This window comes from Schistocerca cancellata, chromosome 3 (assembly GCF_023864275.1).
Source record: "Schistocerca cancellata isolate TAMUIC-IGC-003103 chromosome 3, iqSchCanc2.1, whole genome shotgun sequence".
NCBI classification, from domain to species: Eukaryota; Metazoa; Arthropoda; class Insecta; order Orthoptera; family Acrididae; genus Schistocerca; species Schistocerca cancellata.
In genome coordinates, this window is record NC_064628.1 from 857,784,852 (window position 1) to 857,801,132 (window position 16,281).

Genomic DNA, 16,281 nt, shown 5'->3' on the forward strand with positions numbered 1-16,281 from the left:
AAACCACCGCCGTTTGCTACTTCGGCCTTGCCGCGGTGGATACCCCGGTTCCCGTGAGGTCACCAAAGTTAAGCGCTGTCGGGCGTGGCCGGCACTTGGATGGGTGACCATCCATCCGCCATGCGCTGTTGCCGTTTTTCGGGGTGCACTCAGCCTCGTGGTGCAAATTGAGGAGCTACTCGACCGAATAGTAGCGGCTCCGGTCAAAGAAAGCCATCATAACGACTGGGAAAGCGGTGAGCTGATCACATGCCCCTCCTATCCGCATCCTCTACTGAGGATGACACGGCGGTCGAATGGTCTCGATAGGCCACTTGTGGCCTCAAGACGGAGTGCTATTTGCTACTTCAGTGGTATCAAGCGAGATCTCCTTGGAGGACATTGTGAAGGTCTGTTAAGTTTTCTGATGAAAGCTTGTTCTGCCTCGGTAACAGTGATGGCCGTGTGTTGGTCAGAAGGAGGCCAGTTCAGGAACTAGAGCCACCCTGTCTTCATTCTAGACACACATGGGACCTACACCTGAATATATGACCTGGGGTGCGATTTCGTATGACCGCCGGAACAGTACCGAGGTTGCCCCACGCACCCTAACCGAAAATTTTGTGCGTTAGTCTGGTGATTCGACCTGTTGTGCAGTCATTCATGAACCGGTTTGGCCTCGATAGTTAGCTGGATGTGCTCCTGAGTTCACTGTGCCAAGTTCTGTCCAACTGGTGCATTAGATTGTCAAAATCCCGAACTGGTTACAGGGCCATGCCCAAATTGCTCGAAACGTTCTCAACTGTGGGGGAGATCAGGTCATCTTGCTGGCACTTGTCAACCACGAAGAGAAGCAGTAAAAACCCTCGTCTTGTTTGGGTGAGCATTGTCTGGCTGAAGTGGAAGCTCAGGATGGCTTGCCATGAAGGGCAACAAAATGGGAGGTACAATATCGTCGACGCAACTCTGTGCCATAAGGGTGCCATGGACGACAACCAAAGGGCTCCTCCTATGAAAAGAAATGGCAGTCCAGACCACCACTCCTGTTGTCGGGCCATATGATGGGCGACAATCAGGTTGGTGGTATCCATCTGCTCTCTGGGGTGCCTCCATACACATCTTCGCTGGTCATCTGGGCTCAGTTCGAAGTGAAGGTGATCACTGAAGACAATTCTAGTTCAGTCAATAAGATTCTAGCCCGAAGCTGTGACTGGAGACATCTTGGACACCGCTGGGATACCAACCTGATTGTCGCCCCATACAGTCCGACAACCAGGAGTGTTGGTTTGGGGTGCCGTTTGATTTCGTAGCAGGACCCTTTTCCTTTCAACCCCGGCACCATTACAGCACAGTGGGACCTTGACGAAAGTCTACTCCCTATTTTGTGGCCCTTGAGAGCAATCCATTCTGGGCTTAGATTCTAGCAAGGTAATGCCCACCTCCACAAGGCGAAAATTTCTGCTGCTTATATACGTGCTTGCCAAACAGCTTAGCCAGCAAGATATCCCAATGCTGAGGTACTACTGCAATACAGATGCAGAGCCTCTGTAATGCTGTTCAAGTGTAGAGGGAATACCAAGTTGGCTGTGGCATCGGTGGGAATTTAGACTGAGGAGGGAGGCGTCTGGAGTAGCACGAGCAGTTGTGCAAAGCCATTGTGCCGCGGTGGCATAGCGGTTAGCGCATATTCTTAGTGAGGAGGAGAACTGGGTTCGAATCTGGGCCTTAGTTCAGATTCTCATTCATCACTTCAGTCTGCAAATATATACATTTTTTATTGTTGTTTGTTTCCAGTCGTGCGTCCTGGAAACTGCAAGTGATTGATGACGGGCAAAGTAGATACTCCATTGGGGCATACCCTGTTTAGTCAGGCTCTGGTTATTGACCATACACTCCACTGATACTACTGCCCGTATTCACCAGTCAAAGGTTGGGTGGTCTGATAGTGGTACCTGTATGTACTTCCAGTGGTGTCACGTTCCAGCGTTCAGAGGGAAGAAGTCCTCTGTTGACCCATCACTGGACGTGGTGACGGCTGAATCCTCACAGCAGCGAAGTGCTGAGTTACATGAGCATCCAGGTGATTAGGCGATTGGCGGAGATTTGGAGCCCATTGGCTCGGCGCCCAGTCTGGCGGGCGCGGACCACAGACGGAACACTCGACTCGGCGCGGACGGATTAGGGAACGCCCGGCTCCTTCCAGGAATAAATACTGGACTCGATCGATCCAAGGACCAGTCTCAGGTAGCACCTGAAGAAGACAGCGAGGCACGCTGTTGAAATATCGTGCGAGAACGACGCGAACATCTGGCTGGATTCCCGAATATCCAAGATGTCACAAAGACATTGTCTTCTAATTTACGAGAAAGTGAGATGACCAATGAAGCGCTGTCAGCGTCAGAGCTAGCTGCCTCAGAAAGGATGGTTTCCTCCTTCCCTCCGTTAACTGTCCCAATTCCATCTGCGCCTGAGCTACTTCATCTCTCAACTGCTGAATCGCACTCTGAGCTGAACCGTCTTGAGCTATATTGAATGTTTAATAATAAATACTTGTATACCAGTAACCCAAAAATAAAATAAAAAGGAAAGAGAAACGTTATGGAAACGACCACACAGGCCCAAAACAGCTATAAATTCGGAATTTACCTGCATTTCTGTGTCAGATTGCACCAACAAGGATCCAGGTGCTGCCTTCCTGTTGTCATCCATCCTCATCCTCAGCACTGCTTCTGACACCAGTCGTTACGGTCCGAAGGGTGGCTGGCTTATGCACCATCGCTTACAATTTTATTTCGAAGATGGCTGGTTGTGGACAGGGACTCACTGCTGTAGGATGATGCGATGTTCAGCAGAAGAAGGTCCAGCTGCGGTTACAACTTATTTACTGATGTTCGTTTACAATCAGGGGTCTAGGAAACTGCGAACGACAATGGCAGGCGACGTGATTACCACATCACAGTGTCTCTGGTGCGTCAGCCTCTGGCTGCTGAACATGCACCCTGCTGCCACTGGTGCTGTGTTGACAGGAGGTTCTTACTCCATGACGGAAGTATGGACAGCCCAGCGGTGGTAGCTGTGTGTAACAACTGACTGCAATGTGTTGCAGTGATCCGAACTGAAGTGGTCCTCCATTGACACCTCAGGGGGATGGGAGGGAGATGGGTGGCTGGTCCATCGTGTTGTGCTCCGAAGATGGTGGCAAAGTGTGGAGTTGTCCAAGCTTCCGGGAGCCCAGGTGTGGGCAGGGATTCGTGAGCCTACAGCGGTAAATACAGCTGCGTCACAGATGGGCCCAGATGTTTGACAATGACTATCTGATTCAGTCTGGTTTAAATGCTGCTGGTGCTAATTGCTGACTTTGGTGTACAAGCTGAGTTTGTGTCTGTTCTAAAGTACGTCCTTTCTGAGAGGATACAGAAGCGTCCCATATGTTGCCAGGTCCCTGTGCTGGATGACGATGTTAGCGCTGGTGCTGAGCGTGGGCATCATCAGCGTGAACCCGCTGGTAGCGGTGTCTGCTCAGGCCGTGGCGCAGGTGGCGTCTGTGTTGCTGCAGCACTACTGTGGGATCCACTTCGGGCGCCGGTGGTCCAGCGTCGCGTGTCTGGCGCTGGTCGGCCTCCTGGGTGCACTCTGTGTCGTACTGCTCACAGGTAAACAACACAGCCCGTGAAAGCACTCACACACCTCTCACACTTGCTTTCTGGCGCCCTCCTCCACCTGCTGTGGATTGGAGATTTCAAACATCTGCATTGCGACTAAAATTACTGTCAATCGGGTCAGACCATTTGGCAACAGTCGACCTCCATTGCCCGACAAACAAAGTGAAGCACTCAGAAGTGGAGGAGGAAACACAATGAAAATTCATGGGTTGAGAAGGTATGTGATGTTGTTTCAGCAATTACAGAACCCAGTCAAATTTACAAAGAAGTTGGCCATATGAACCCACTTATCGGTATGATGTTGTACCTCTTCTCTTAAGGGTGCATGCAGTGATTTTTTTGGGAAGGGTTTTATAAATCCGTTGAATCTTCTCCTGTGGCTAGATGGCCCACCAGTGTTGTTACCTTGTCCTTGATATCCCGGGTACTGCCACCGGAATCGAATTTATGATCGAGCTGCTGCCACACATGTTACATGTGGGACAGATCTGACGATCTAGCTGGTCACAGGAGCACCTCAGCATCATTCGGAGAGTTCATATAGACGTGTGCCACATCTGTAAGACCATTGTCCTGTTGAAAAAAAGCATCATTATACTGTCAGATGAGAGGTAACATTTGGGTTTACAGGGCATATGCCAGTGCTCCCTCAATCTCTGCCAGTCGTGACCTGATGTTATACCGAAAGGTTCCCCAGACTATGACGCCAGGAGCAACACCGTTGTGCCTTTCCGAAACATGGAAAGAATGGAACCTCCTCCGAAGTCGCTTCAAACCCATCGTCGACGGTTATTGAAGGCCGCGCAGTACCACGATTCACTACTGTAAAAAATGCGAGAATATTCGTCAGCAATACATGTTTCCCAATCATGACGCTACTACTAATGCAGCTGGGTGTGTTGTGATGGGATCATAATTCCCTAGACCACCTACTGCTATCCTCTGACGAATGGTGTAGAATGACGCAGAATGTTGCATGAAGTCTATCACTTGTTGGATGGCAATCGCAGATGCGAAGGGGTTACGATGTACTTGGTGCGGAATATGGTCGCCCTCCTTTTCACAGGGCAGATTCGGTCGGTCGGCCTGAACTTGAAAGGCGGATGTCCCACAAATCTTGATACTTCACAATTCGACGAGCTGCTCAAATGGAGACCCACAGTGAAGTCTCTCATGTGATAACGAAGTCTCATACAAATATGCAGCGTCTCGATGTTTTTTACAGTGGTCACTCAACATCTGACGTACTTGAGTCCCCTCATATAGCACAGCACACCTGATAACAACACTAAACGTAAACAATACTAATGCAGAACAATGGCCATTCTACCAGTCACAGAAAATTGCAACACTAACCATTTGCATACAGACCAATGGTGAGCATGTGTACAAAGTTGTATTCACATCTAAACACGTCCCCTTGTTGCTTCATTTTTTGTCAGGCAGTGTATGCTGAGAGGTACTAATTGTCATAAAAAATCCTGATCCCGGATAAAATCGTTTGTTTCGACTATAACCATGTCGTTTCGGCCACTTCTGAACAATTTTTGTATTGGCTGTTTCTTGTGGTACTTGTGATACATAAAACAGTAACTGTCGATGACATCCCCTAGTGTCATCTCACAAAGACTTGTTTAGCCATTGTTACACTGTTGGTTTGCACGTTTTCCAGGCTACCTGCCATCTCTTGTGAATGATGAGTGCTACAGTGATTTACAACCAACTGAAGCAAAAAACGCTACAGTTTTGTTTCAATGGAAGAGGTAACACAATTGTTTAAATTGTAAAGCTTGGGCAAGAATCCTACATCCTGCGAAGAGGTAGCTTACATTAGCATTAGCATTGCCCTACTGGCCAAAGTGGAATCACAGGAAGATCTCCGGATCTAGTTCGTGATGCCAGCTAGTCATAGACTGAGTTCCTCTTAGTCATGCATAAATCTGTTTGCGTGCACTTACAGGTAAACGGCATAATGTTACATGCAGAGAGTAACGAAGTGGCGTCAACAAAATTCTTCCGCTGTCTACCGGATACCCTGATAAGGAATTCTAATTTTCTAGTAGACGGAATGTGAGACGCTTCAACAGCACGTTGGAGACGAAAGCGAAAAGGAAGATTGAGAAATGAGAGGAGAAAAGAAAGGGACAGATGCTCTTGGCAGACTGGCAGGGAGTGGCACGCAGAAATCATGAACTGAGCCAATCGTGACGATATTAACTGAAGAACTGGTCTGCAAGAAGAGTGGAAGGGGACCTGAAATTTTTATACGGGCACAGAAAATGAATTTCGAGATCCAGAATGAGATTTTCTCTCTGTAGCGGAGTATGCGCTGATATGAAACTTCCTGGCAGTTTAAACTGTTTGCCGGACCGAGAGTTGAACTGGGGAGCTTTGCCTAGGTGACGAGATACTTGCGGATAAATTTCGAAATGTTCCACGATAAGTCGAGGACTGGAGGAGACTTTCATTTGAGGCCACGAGAGACGCCTCGGAACCGTCTTCATAGCATAATTGGCAGACTCTAGACGCTGAATTGAAGGCAGCCACGTCAATCATTCAACTACGTAGCATGGACTGTGCGGCTGGTCCCGGCGGAGGTTCGAGTCCTCCCTCGGGCATGGGTGTGTGTGTTTGTCCTTAGGATAATTTAGCTTAAGTAGTCTATAAGCTTAGGGACTGATGACCTTAGCAGTTACGTCCCATAAGATTTCACACACATTCAACTACGTAGGTGGGCTTCAGAATATCCAGAAAACGTAATTCTGTAACTTTCTCCGATTCCGTCGCTTTCACCATTCAACAGGCTTATTCACATCGGCAACAGGGCTGATGGTACAGCACCACCCTAATGATTGTGGTAGTGCTTAGTTCCTGACAACGTGAAATCCAAATGACTTCTATCATTTGTACATTAACAGGACAGTTCATTAGAAGGCACTGGAAAAATCATTTCGATTTCCTTTACTCTTGTGTGGTTCAAATTTGTTTCTAACAAGTCTGTTTCAGCCATACAGCCCATGTGTTTTGACTTTGCAGTTGGTGTTCCGAGTGTCGCCATGGCAGTGGTATTGATGGTCATGCAGTTCTGGTTGTCGGCTGGTGGAAGTGTCATCAACCTTCAGAGCATCGAGGTGCACCCCACGTGTCTGCGACAGATCACCGCCAGCGTAGAGTGCGCGGTTACTGGTGTTTGCACGTCTCTTGTCCCGTACATCGTCTTTCAGGTACTCCGTAACAATGTGCTCAGCTTCTACTGAAAGTTATATTGAACCCGTGAAAGCAACTGTGGCCTGTAACTAAATACTAGTTCAAGCGCCAAAAATCTGGTTTAGAGATAATTAGCAAAATGTTTATAGCAGCAATTTAATCTTGCAGCTCTTCCATCGGTCCGTCTTTCCATACAAAAACAACAATATGGGAAATTTGGCTCTGCCGTGATGCAAAAAACTTTTATTATTTATTTATTTATTCCTAAACTAGTTTTGACAACAAATATCGCCATCTATAGTGGCATCCTTAATTCTGAAATATGTAGCAATAGCATAGGTACAAAACGATGTAAAAGATTACTACATGTTCACTGTTTGTTTTTTAAGTATACTTTTGTATATGCTATCTCCGCACGTTTTAGAATTAAAGAACCCACTGAAGATGGAAATACTTGTTGCTGAAATTAGTTTTGGAAGGCGGTCCGACAATTAGCATATTGTTGTGGTTATGTATAGCAGTTGTACGAAAGCAATATAAAAGTTGGAGATCACGGTACAACATAAAAACAGTACAGGTTTCTTTTCATATACATGTTGTTATTCTACGGTAAGAACAAAATTATATAAAATTTGAAGATAATAAAATATTCTGTATGCAACGTCTTTAACTTAAATAAGGATACAAGTGCCCTCATAGCAATTAGCACTCAGTTCAGAATGTTCTCGTGAAACCACTTATTCTCCTCTTTAGCAAATGCAATCATTTTAGCTAAATCCCTTCTCTTTCCTTTAGGAAACCTAGGTTCACAGGGTAGTGTTTACAGCTGCACCTTCTGATGATCGGAAGGCTTCACATTCCTTCAGTTGCATTGAGAGTTGATGAATACAGAGTCCTTAGGCGTTCAGTAGCCAGTCTGATCCACTGTGCTATTGAAATATGCACACTGGTGAACTTTTATATTTTTCGGCAGCTGACTTAAAGTCGTAAACATAGGTTTGTGGTGTCGTGCGCGTAGGTTTAGTGAGAGGGGAACTAAATCTTTCGTAGCTTCAAGCACCGTTAGCCTCTTTCATCTCTCAAAATCACGATCGCAGAACGTAAAAGTGAAGTATTTCCGTAAGCTAACCCTTTGCTGTTAGGTAAAGCCACAGAAACATCGTCCCATTTTTGTTCTCCCCACTGCAGCAGTCAGTTCATGTTATTAGTTTCTTTTTAGAAGTAAATTTCGATGTAAAAGTTTGGTGCACACAGGAAGCAGTTGCATTCCCATCCCTGCCACGTACGGCCGCATGCCAGAGAAACATGTTACCGGTTTGATTATCACCAACACGAATGCAAAAGTTGTAATTTGAGAGCTCCAGTAAGTAGTACATTTAACAGTGCCTGAATGAAGGAAGAGTACATTCGTTGCCTTCGCTGCGTAGTTTCTTTCTTTCACTTTGAGTTCTACCTTCATCTCTCTTCCTCCATTTTGATGGAATTTTCCTTTACTTTTTGTAATATTCTGTGCTATTTCTGTAATAATTACTTCAGCGTTGCCCTATTGTTGCAACGCTCAGAAATTGACAATAGTGTACGCTAAGGCATTACCAGAGGCTTGGCACAAGACTCATTATTTGAACGTCGACAGTGTTAGACACGAATGTCGTTTTGTGGCAGCTGTAAGCATTGTTTCCCGCTGTTCTCGTGCTCGTGGCAGAATGTGTGTCATTGGTCTTGGCGATCACAGCGGAATTTCACCTACAACTCAAATTTTCATTTTTTGGCGCTTCACCCGTTATTTACTTACATGCCCCAATTTCGAGTACGTGCTGAACCATCCAGTCACTGATGGTGATATTTTGAGTGTTTGCTTCATTGCAGTGAATCTCATGATTTTAAAACAATTCTGATCATGTGTTTATCACCTAATTCTGCTTGTTTCAACTTTAGCGCAACTCGATCTTCAGTGACTCAAACGACTCTTTTTATACTTGATGCCGTTTTATCAAAGTAAACAGAAATTAAACAACTGTGTGCTCTGCAGTAACTCGTTGCAGTGTCTCACTGGCCCGATGACAAATGTGCTTTATTCATAATCTGACTCTCTCTCTCTCTCTCTCTCTCTCTCTCTCTCTCTCTCTCTCACACACACACACACGCACACACACACACACACACAAAATACTGCGATAAATTCTCTTTACGTTATTGAACTGCTAAATATCTGCACTGATAGATAACTTTACTATCAGAGCACTCTCTCAGTTCTTTACGTACTGACGCATCTAGCATTTGTACTCAAACACTCACACAGTAATACTACACTGAGGCGCACAAATAACTGCGTAGTGAAGTACAATAGTACTAATTTCTTGAGTAAATGTTGGAGTTAGTATTGAATACTGGACAATGCCTGTTTAAAATCAAGTAAAACTATGAATTCTCTAACGTGACGTTACAAGAGCTCCATCTGTAATGACCCTGCTAAAACTTTACAAAACATCTTGAGGGTAAATAATTGTAATCGCACTAAAACTGTATGGAAAATAACTACAAGAAAAGCCACTATTGCCGTGTACTCAATTACAAATGTGCTGAGCACTGACAGCGTGAACATATTCCTATAGTTTTTTAAATACAAAACAGTTTAGATTTAATATTTAATTTCTGATTGTTCAGTACTCTTCTAATACGTTGTAAATCATAAACTGAACTCAAATACTAAATGATGCATATTATTACGTTCTCGTATACACGCCATGCTGTAGATGTTTTCAGCGTGGAGTCAAAAATGTGATTCGACGCTTTTTCTACCAGAGATAGTCGTAAATGCTGACAGTGGAAGATGATTGCTGTGATTTTCGACTGTCAAGGTGTCGCTAGACTGGGCTGCTGACAATACGGCGCCAGTACTCGATTCAGCCCTTTTGAATTACGTAAAATATATTTTTCTGTATCCTACTGCTCTAAAACTCGATTTGATTACATGAAATGCCACTAACACTTTATAGAAAATTGCAGCTGGGATTTAAATGTGATCTATGAGTAAAACAAACATCGTATATGTGTAAGAGAAGTGAGAGCTCGCAGAGAAAGATTTGAGTGTTCATTTTTCCTGCATGCTGTTCGAGAGTGGAACGGTAAACAAGTAGCTTGAAGGTGATTCGATAAATCCTCTCTCACGCATTTAATTGTGAATTGCTGAGTATTCATGTAGATGTAGATCTAGATGTAGAGAAGAACGCGCTGGCATAACAGATTTATATGATCGAGCAATCTGTGCTTTATATTTAAACTTTCACTCAAATGTGCTACGCTTCTACACTACAAAGTTAAACAGATAAAAATTGTTTGTTAATAAAGTAAGTCCGTATAATATTTGCTGATTCAGATAAATACATCACATATATATAACAATTTTATCTCACTGAAGCATGAAAGTCCACTTAACTTACTCCAACGACAATCCAGTGTGCCTATCTTCTGCTAGACAGATTCAAGTCGAAGGCCTGTTTCTAACTAGGTTCTACGAAACCACGTCACATCTGCTGTCCACCATTACGCGACTGTTGATTCCTGTTGAATCTCCTCTTTATCTTTAAATCTTGCTCAGAAAATTACTTTCGCTTCTTCTTCCGTAAATATAACAACATCCTCTCTTCTTGAGCCGTATGTACTGCTTGCGGATATTTTGTATACTTGATATTCAACATAGATTTTGACACTACATTTCTTCAAGACGGAATAGCTACCAAAACTCTTCGTTGCCTCTGATGATCCTCTAAAACTGTAACAATGTAACTTCTTCACATGATTGTATCTCTCTTTCTTTCAGCTCGCCGGCCGGAGTGGCCGTGCGGTTCTAGGCGCTCCAGTCTGGAACCGCACGACCGCTACGGTCCCAGGTTCGAATCCTGCCTCGGGCATAGATGTGTGTGATGTCCTTAGGTTAGTTACGTTTAAGTAGTTCTAAGTTTCAGGGGACTGATGACCTCAGCAGTTAAGTTCCATAGTGCTCAGAGCCATTTGAACCATTTGCCTTCAGCTCAACGCATCGGATTCCGGGACTTGACTCATAAAGCTTCTTCTTCCCACAATGTATATAACGATCCTCCCTTAACGTATTTCCGCGACGTAGACCATAGCTTCACTTTCAGGTATCTTTGTTTCAATTACACAGATACACAGTTATTTCCTAGTGGGCGTAATACTTAGTTTACAGTAACCACAAAATTTACGTTGAGGTTATGTAAAGGTGCAACACCAAAGCACATGCTTACAGATACGATTATATATTTAAATGTAAGTTACTTTTACATTTACGATTTTTCTAAGAAAAATCAGTAAAAATATATATTAAATCAAAATTACAACCATGACCAATAAATGTGGCGAAGAATGTTAGTAGAATTACTCTATGTTAATTCCAGAGTAGGAAATCTCCGGCACCCTTTCCCAGAATAATTCTTTGTAATGGTCTTTGCTTATCCTGCAGATCATGCAAAAACTACACTCCTGGAAATGGAAAAAAGAACACATTGACACCGGTGTGTCAGACCCACCATACTTGCTCCGGACACTGCGAGAGGGCTGTACAAGCAATGATCACACGCACGGCACAGCGGACACACCAGGAACCGCGGTGTTGGCCGTCGAATGGCGCTAGCTGCGCAGCATTTGTGCACCGCCGCCGTCAGTGTCAGCCAGTTTGCCGTGGCATACGGAGCTCCATCGCAGTCTTTAACACTGGTAGCATGCCGCGACAGCGTGGACGTGAACCGTATGTGCAGTTGACGGACTTTGAGCGAGGGCGTATAGTGGGCATGCGGGAGGCCGGGTGGACGTACCGCCGAATTGCTCAACACGTGGGGCGTGAGGTCTCCACAGTACATCGATGTTGTCGCCAGTGGCCGGCGGAAGGTGCACGTGCCCGTCGACCTGGGACCGGACCGCAGCGACGCACGGATGCATGCCAAGACTGTAGGATCCTACGCAGTGCCGTAGGGGACCGCACCGCCACTTCCCAGCAAATTAGGGACACTGTTGCTCCTGGGGTATCGGCGAGGACCATTCGCAACCGTCTCCATGAAGCTGGGCTACGGTCCCGCACACCGTTAGGCCGTCTTCCGCTCACGCACCAACATCGTGCAGCCCGCCTCCAGTGGTGTCGCGACAGGCGTGAATGGAGGGACGAATGGAGACGTGTCGTCTTCAGCGATGAGAGTCGCTTCTGCCTTGGTGCCAATGATGGTCGTATGCGTGTTTGGCGCCGTGCAGGTGAGCGCCACAATCAGGACTGCATACGACTGAGGCACACAGGGCCAACACCCGGCATCATGGTGTGGGGAGCGATCTCCTACACTGGCCGTACACCACTGGTGATCGTCGAGGGGACACTGAATAGTGCACGGTACATCCAAACCGTCATCGAACCCATCGTTCTACCATTCCTAGACCGGCAAGGGAACTTGCTGTTCCAACAGGACAATGCACGTCCGCTTGTATCCCGTGCCACCCAACGTGCTCTAGAAGGTGTAAGTCAACTACCCTGGCCAGCAAGATCTCCGGATCTGTCCCCCATTGAGCATGTTTGGGACTGGATGAAGCGTCGTCTCACGCGGTCTGCACGTCCAGCACGAACGCTGGTCCAACGGAGGCGCCAGGTGGAAATGGCATGGCAAGCCGTTCCACAGGACTACATCCAGCATCTCTACGATCGTCTCCATGGGAGAATAGCAGCCTGCATTGCTGCGAAAGGTGGATATACACTGTACTAGTGCCGACATTGTGCATGCTCTGTTGCCTGTGTCTATGTGCCTGTGGTTGTGTCAGTGTGATCATGTGATGTATCTGACCCCAGGAATGTGTCAATAAAGTTTCCCTTTCCTGGGACAATGAATTCACGGTGTTCTTATTTCAATTTCCAGTAGTGTATTTTTACCTGGGCTGATGAAGAGCGGAGATAATGTCACCTTGGCGAACCTTCGGGTCAAGTTGAGTGACCATTGATGTCATCCCCTGTCAAAAGAGTGTCGTCCAAGTTTTAAGTGTCGCTGTTTAGTGTAGTTTACTATGAAGAGAATGTGTAGGCTGCGCCATTTGTACTGATGATCTAAATGAGAGCAAGGGCAGCGTGAATACCAGAGCCGGCACATGGTGAAATCCTGTCTAATGGCACCTCTCAGACTGCCGAGCTTAACGTTATCTGAAATACTGTCACCTGCCATATGGCGTAGGGCGTACAAGGATTGTGTGTTAAATTCTTAGCATTACAGCTTAATAACAGATTTAACTGGGAGGAGCATACCACAGAACTGCTGAAGCGCCTAAACAAATATCTATGTACTGTGTGAATTTTGTGAGACACAGGTGATGTAAAAATTAAAAAAAAACTGTAGCGTACTATGCTTACTTTCATTCCATAATGTCATACGGAAATATTTTCGGGAGTAACTCATGAAGCCAAGGTAAAGATTTCCGAGCCCAAAAACGTGTAATATGAATTATTTGTGGTGTGAACTCAAGAATGAGCTGCAGAGGGCTATTTAAGGGTTCCCAATATATTTATTCCTTAACGAAATTCGTCATTAAAATATATCTTTTTTTCCCAAATCAGCAGCTCTGTTCATGGAATCAATACTAGAAATAAGAATAACTTTCACAATGATTTAATGTCACCTACTTGGTTCGAAAAGGTGTCCACCATTCCGCAGTATACATTTTCAATAACATGCCAGCAACCATAAATCACTAATAACGAAGTTAATTGTGAGAAGAGTCTAAAGGATTTAATGGTAGCGAACTTCTTCTTATCTATTGATGAATTTCTTAGCAGAACCTTTTGAGCATGTATGTTATTAATATTATCACACAATTGAATATTGCTTACTGTTGTGACTTGGCAAGACAGCCAAGCCACTAGGAGGAGGAAGCCGAAAGGCACGCGTTTAAGCTCACGCAGGCTGGCGTGAGGTCTGGAACAGGTAAAGTAATTATACTAGCAAAAAAGGTACGTAGCTTCTGGAATACTTAACTTTAATCCATAATTGGTGAACATCGGTCTGACGGTACATGCATCACAAGATAAATAGCAAATGATAATGGCGCCTTAATCCATAGTTGGTGAACATCGGTCTGACGGTACATGCATCACAAGATAAATAGCAAATGATAATGGCGCCTTGCTGGGTCGTAGCAAATGACGTAGCTGAAGGCTATGCTAACTATCGTCTCGGCAATTGAGAGCGTAATTTGTCAGTGAACCATCGCTAGCAAAGTCGGCTGTACAACTGGGGCGAGTGCTAGGAAGTCTCTCTAGACCTGCCGTGTGGCGGCGCTCGCTCTACAATCACTGACAGTGGCGACACGCGGGTCCGACGAATACTAGCGGACCGCGGCCGATTTAAAGGCTACCACCTAGCAAGTGTGGTGTCTGGCGGTGACACCACACTTACAATCTGACATCGGTCCCAATTTTGTGGTGTGATGCGATTATTGTAAACAAGTGCTGTAAAATGTTTTTTTTTATTTTTTTTATTTGATGATGAGTGGCTACAAATTCTCAAGAATTATCATATGAATCTAAGAGTGTTGAACATTTTGAATGAAAATAGGCTTAAGATATGTTTTCTAACCGACTCCACATCAAGAACGGAATTTCATTTCGAGTATGTGGAACGTACATTACCATTTCTGGGCGTATTTTGTAAATATTTACTGTGTATGCTTGCTTTCTGAGATGGTCGACGACCTTGAGGATGTCATCACTATGCCGCGCGGGGTAGCCGCGTGGTCTCGGGCGCATTGGCACGGTTTGTGCTGCTCCCCCCGTCGGAGGTTCGAGTCCTCCCTCTGGCATGGGTGTGTGTGTTGTCTATAGCGTAAGTTAGTTTAAGTTAGATTAAGCAGTGTGTAGGCTTAGGGACCGACGACCTCAGCAGTTTTGTCCCATAAGACCTTACCACAAATTTCCAAATTTCTCCTCACCATGGGTCAATTCGAACGAAAAGTACCTCTAATCTAATCTGCGCATACAGGTTACTAAGAACATATATAAGAACATCATAACACCCAGCCATATCTCCTAGTAAACATGAAAAGAATTCACAATGGACTGGCACAAGTAGCTGTCAGAAAACTAGCTTTAATAACAGAAATTCAAAATGTAGACAGGATTGCACAGATTCATCCCCTCTGGGACCAAAATATAATAATTGACAAACAGTTGTAAAGCTTTAAATACATTATCTTCATTTTAAAAATAATTTTAAGAAAAAATGTGATGATTATGACAGTGAGGTACTCTTGGCACTATTGACAAGAAGGTATATTACACAACACAATAAAAAGTCCTATCTATAAGTAACTGGGATGAAGTGAGGTGAAGCAGAAGGGACTAGTTCCTGCTACTACCATTTCCTTGAAACTACGTAACTACTCCAAGTATATTTTCTTCAAACCACATCACCATAGCAGATATGTGCATCCCCCTTCTCACTACTGTCAGCATTCACACAGACCACAGATCCACAGGAAAACTTCTGTGCCAGGACAACTTGCAGCTGGTAAGTCTATCTCAGGCTACTTTATCACAAACACCAGTTGTTGTGGACAATCTGCTATTTTCAGATTTCCCCTTCTCAGTTACTATTGCTGTTTCGTAAGGTCTAGTGACTGTACAAACATCTTAACATCAATGGCCAATGAGCAAGAATCCCACTTTTCTTCACATTTCCTGAAGAAATTGCTGGAAAAATACCTATAATGTAAACAGTAACACACGGGCACAGCACAACCATACAAGGACATGGCCTCTCATGTAGATATTATTTAATCCACTTTTAACAGTCGTCCCTGCCTCTTCTCCTTGTCTGCCTAATTTCACAGATGGCACTGATTACCTCATACGAGGGCTGTAGTCGATCTATATCATGGACTTTTTCTTTAGTTGGTCTCTCATTAGTACGAGGGTTATTCTCATTTGGACATCATTTTTACGAAAATTCTTTCTCTCAGTCAGAATTGCCATCGTTATTCACATTACACTCCTTAATAATATATCTCGGTTGTCATCGAGTATTGAGGATCCCATCACAGAAAAGCGTAAAAACATAACAGTACACTCTTAATCTTCAGCAACAACAAAATCTTATTTTGACATTTCGCTGTGTACAAATTAGTTGCACTTTAATCCTTCTTTCAGGCTGCGTCTCCCTCAGTGTATGGATAGCGTAAAAGTAGTGATGCTTTCCTTAGTGGCTTACAAATAAAACTTCCATACTGTCTCGCTTCCTACATTAACATGAACAAGGCACTTCCTTGTATCCAACATTCATCTCATTACAGCCACACATTTCTATAAGTCGACATATAATATTTCTTATTTCCTATGATTCATTGATGTCAAAACGTTGAGTGACTACGAAATCTGAGCAAAACACAATACTTA

The 16,281-nt window shown here is 44.6% G+C and overlaps 1 protein-coding gene across 1 annotated transcript in view; it reads left to right on the plus strand.

The window, feature by feature from the left end:
- Positions 1–16,281, plus strand: part of LOC126177124 (solute carrier family 22 member 7-like) — a 186,527-nt gene that overhangs the window by 146,613 nt on the left and 23,633 nt on the right. The window contains exons 7-8 of the mRNA XM_049924393.1: positions 3,418–3,632; positions 6,678–6,865. Of these exons, the coding sequence (XP_049780350.1) occupies positions 3,418–3,632; positions 6,678–6,865 (403 nt within the window). The remainder of the gene's footprint in view (positions 1–3,417; positions 3,633–6,677; positions 6,866–16,281) is intronic.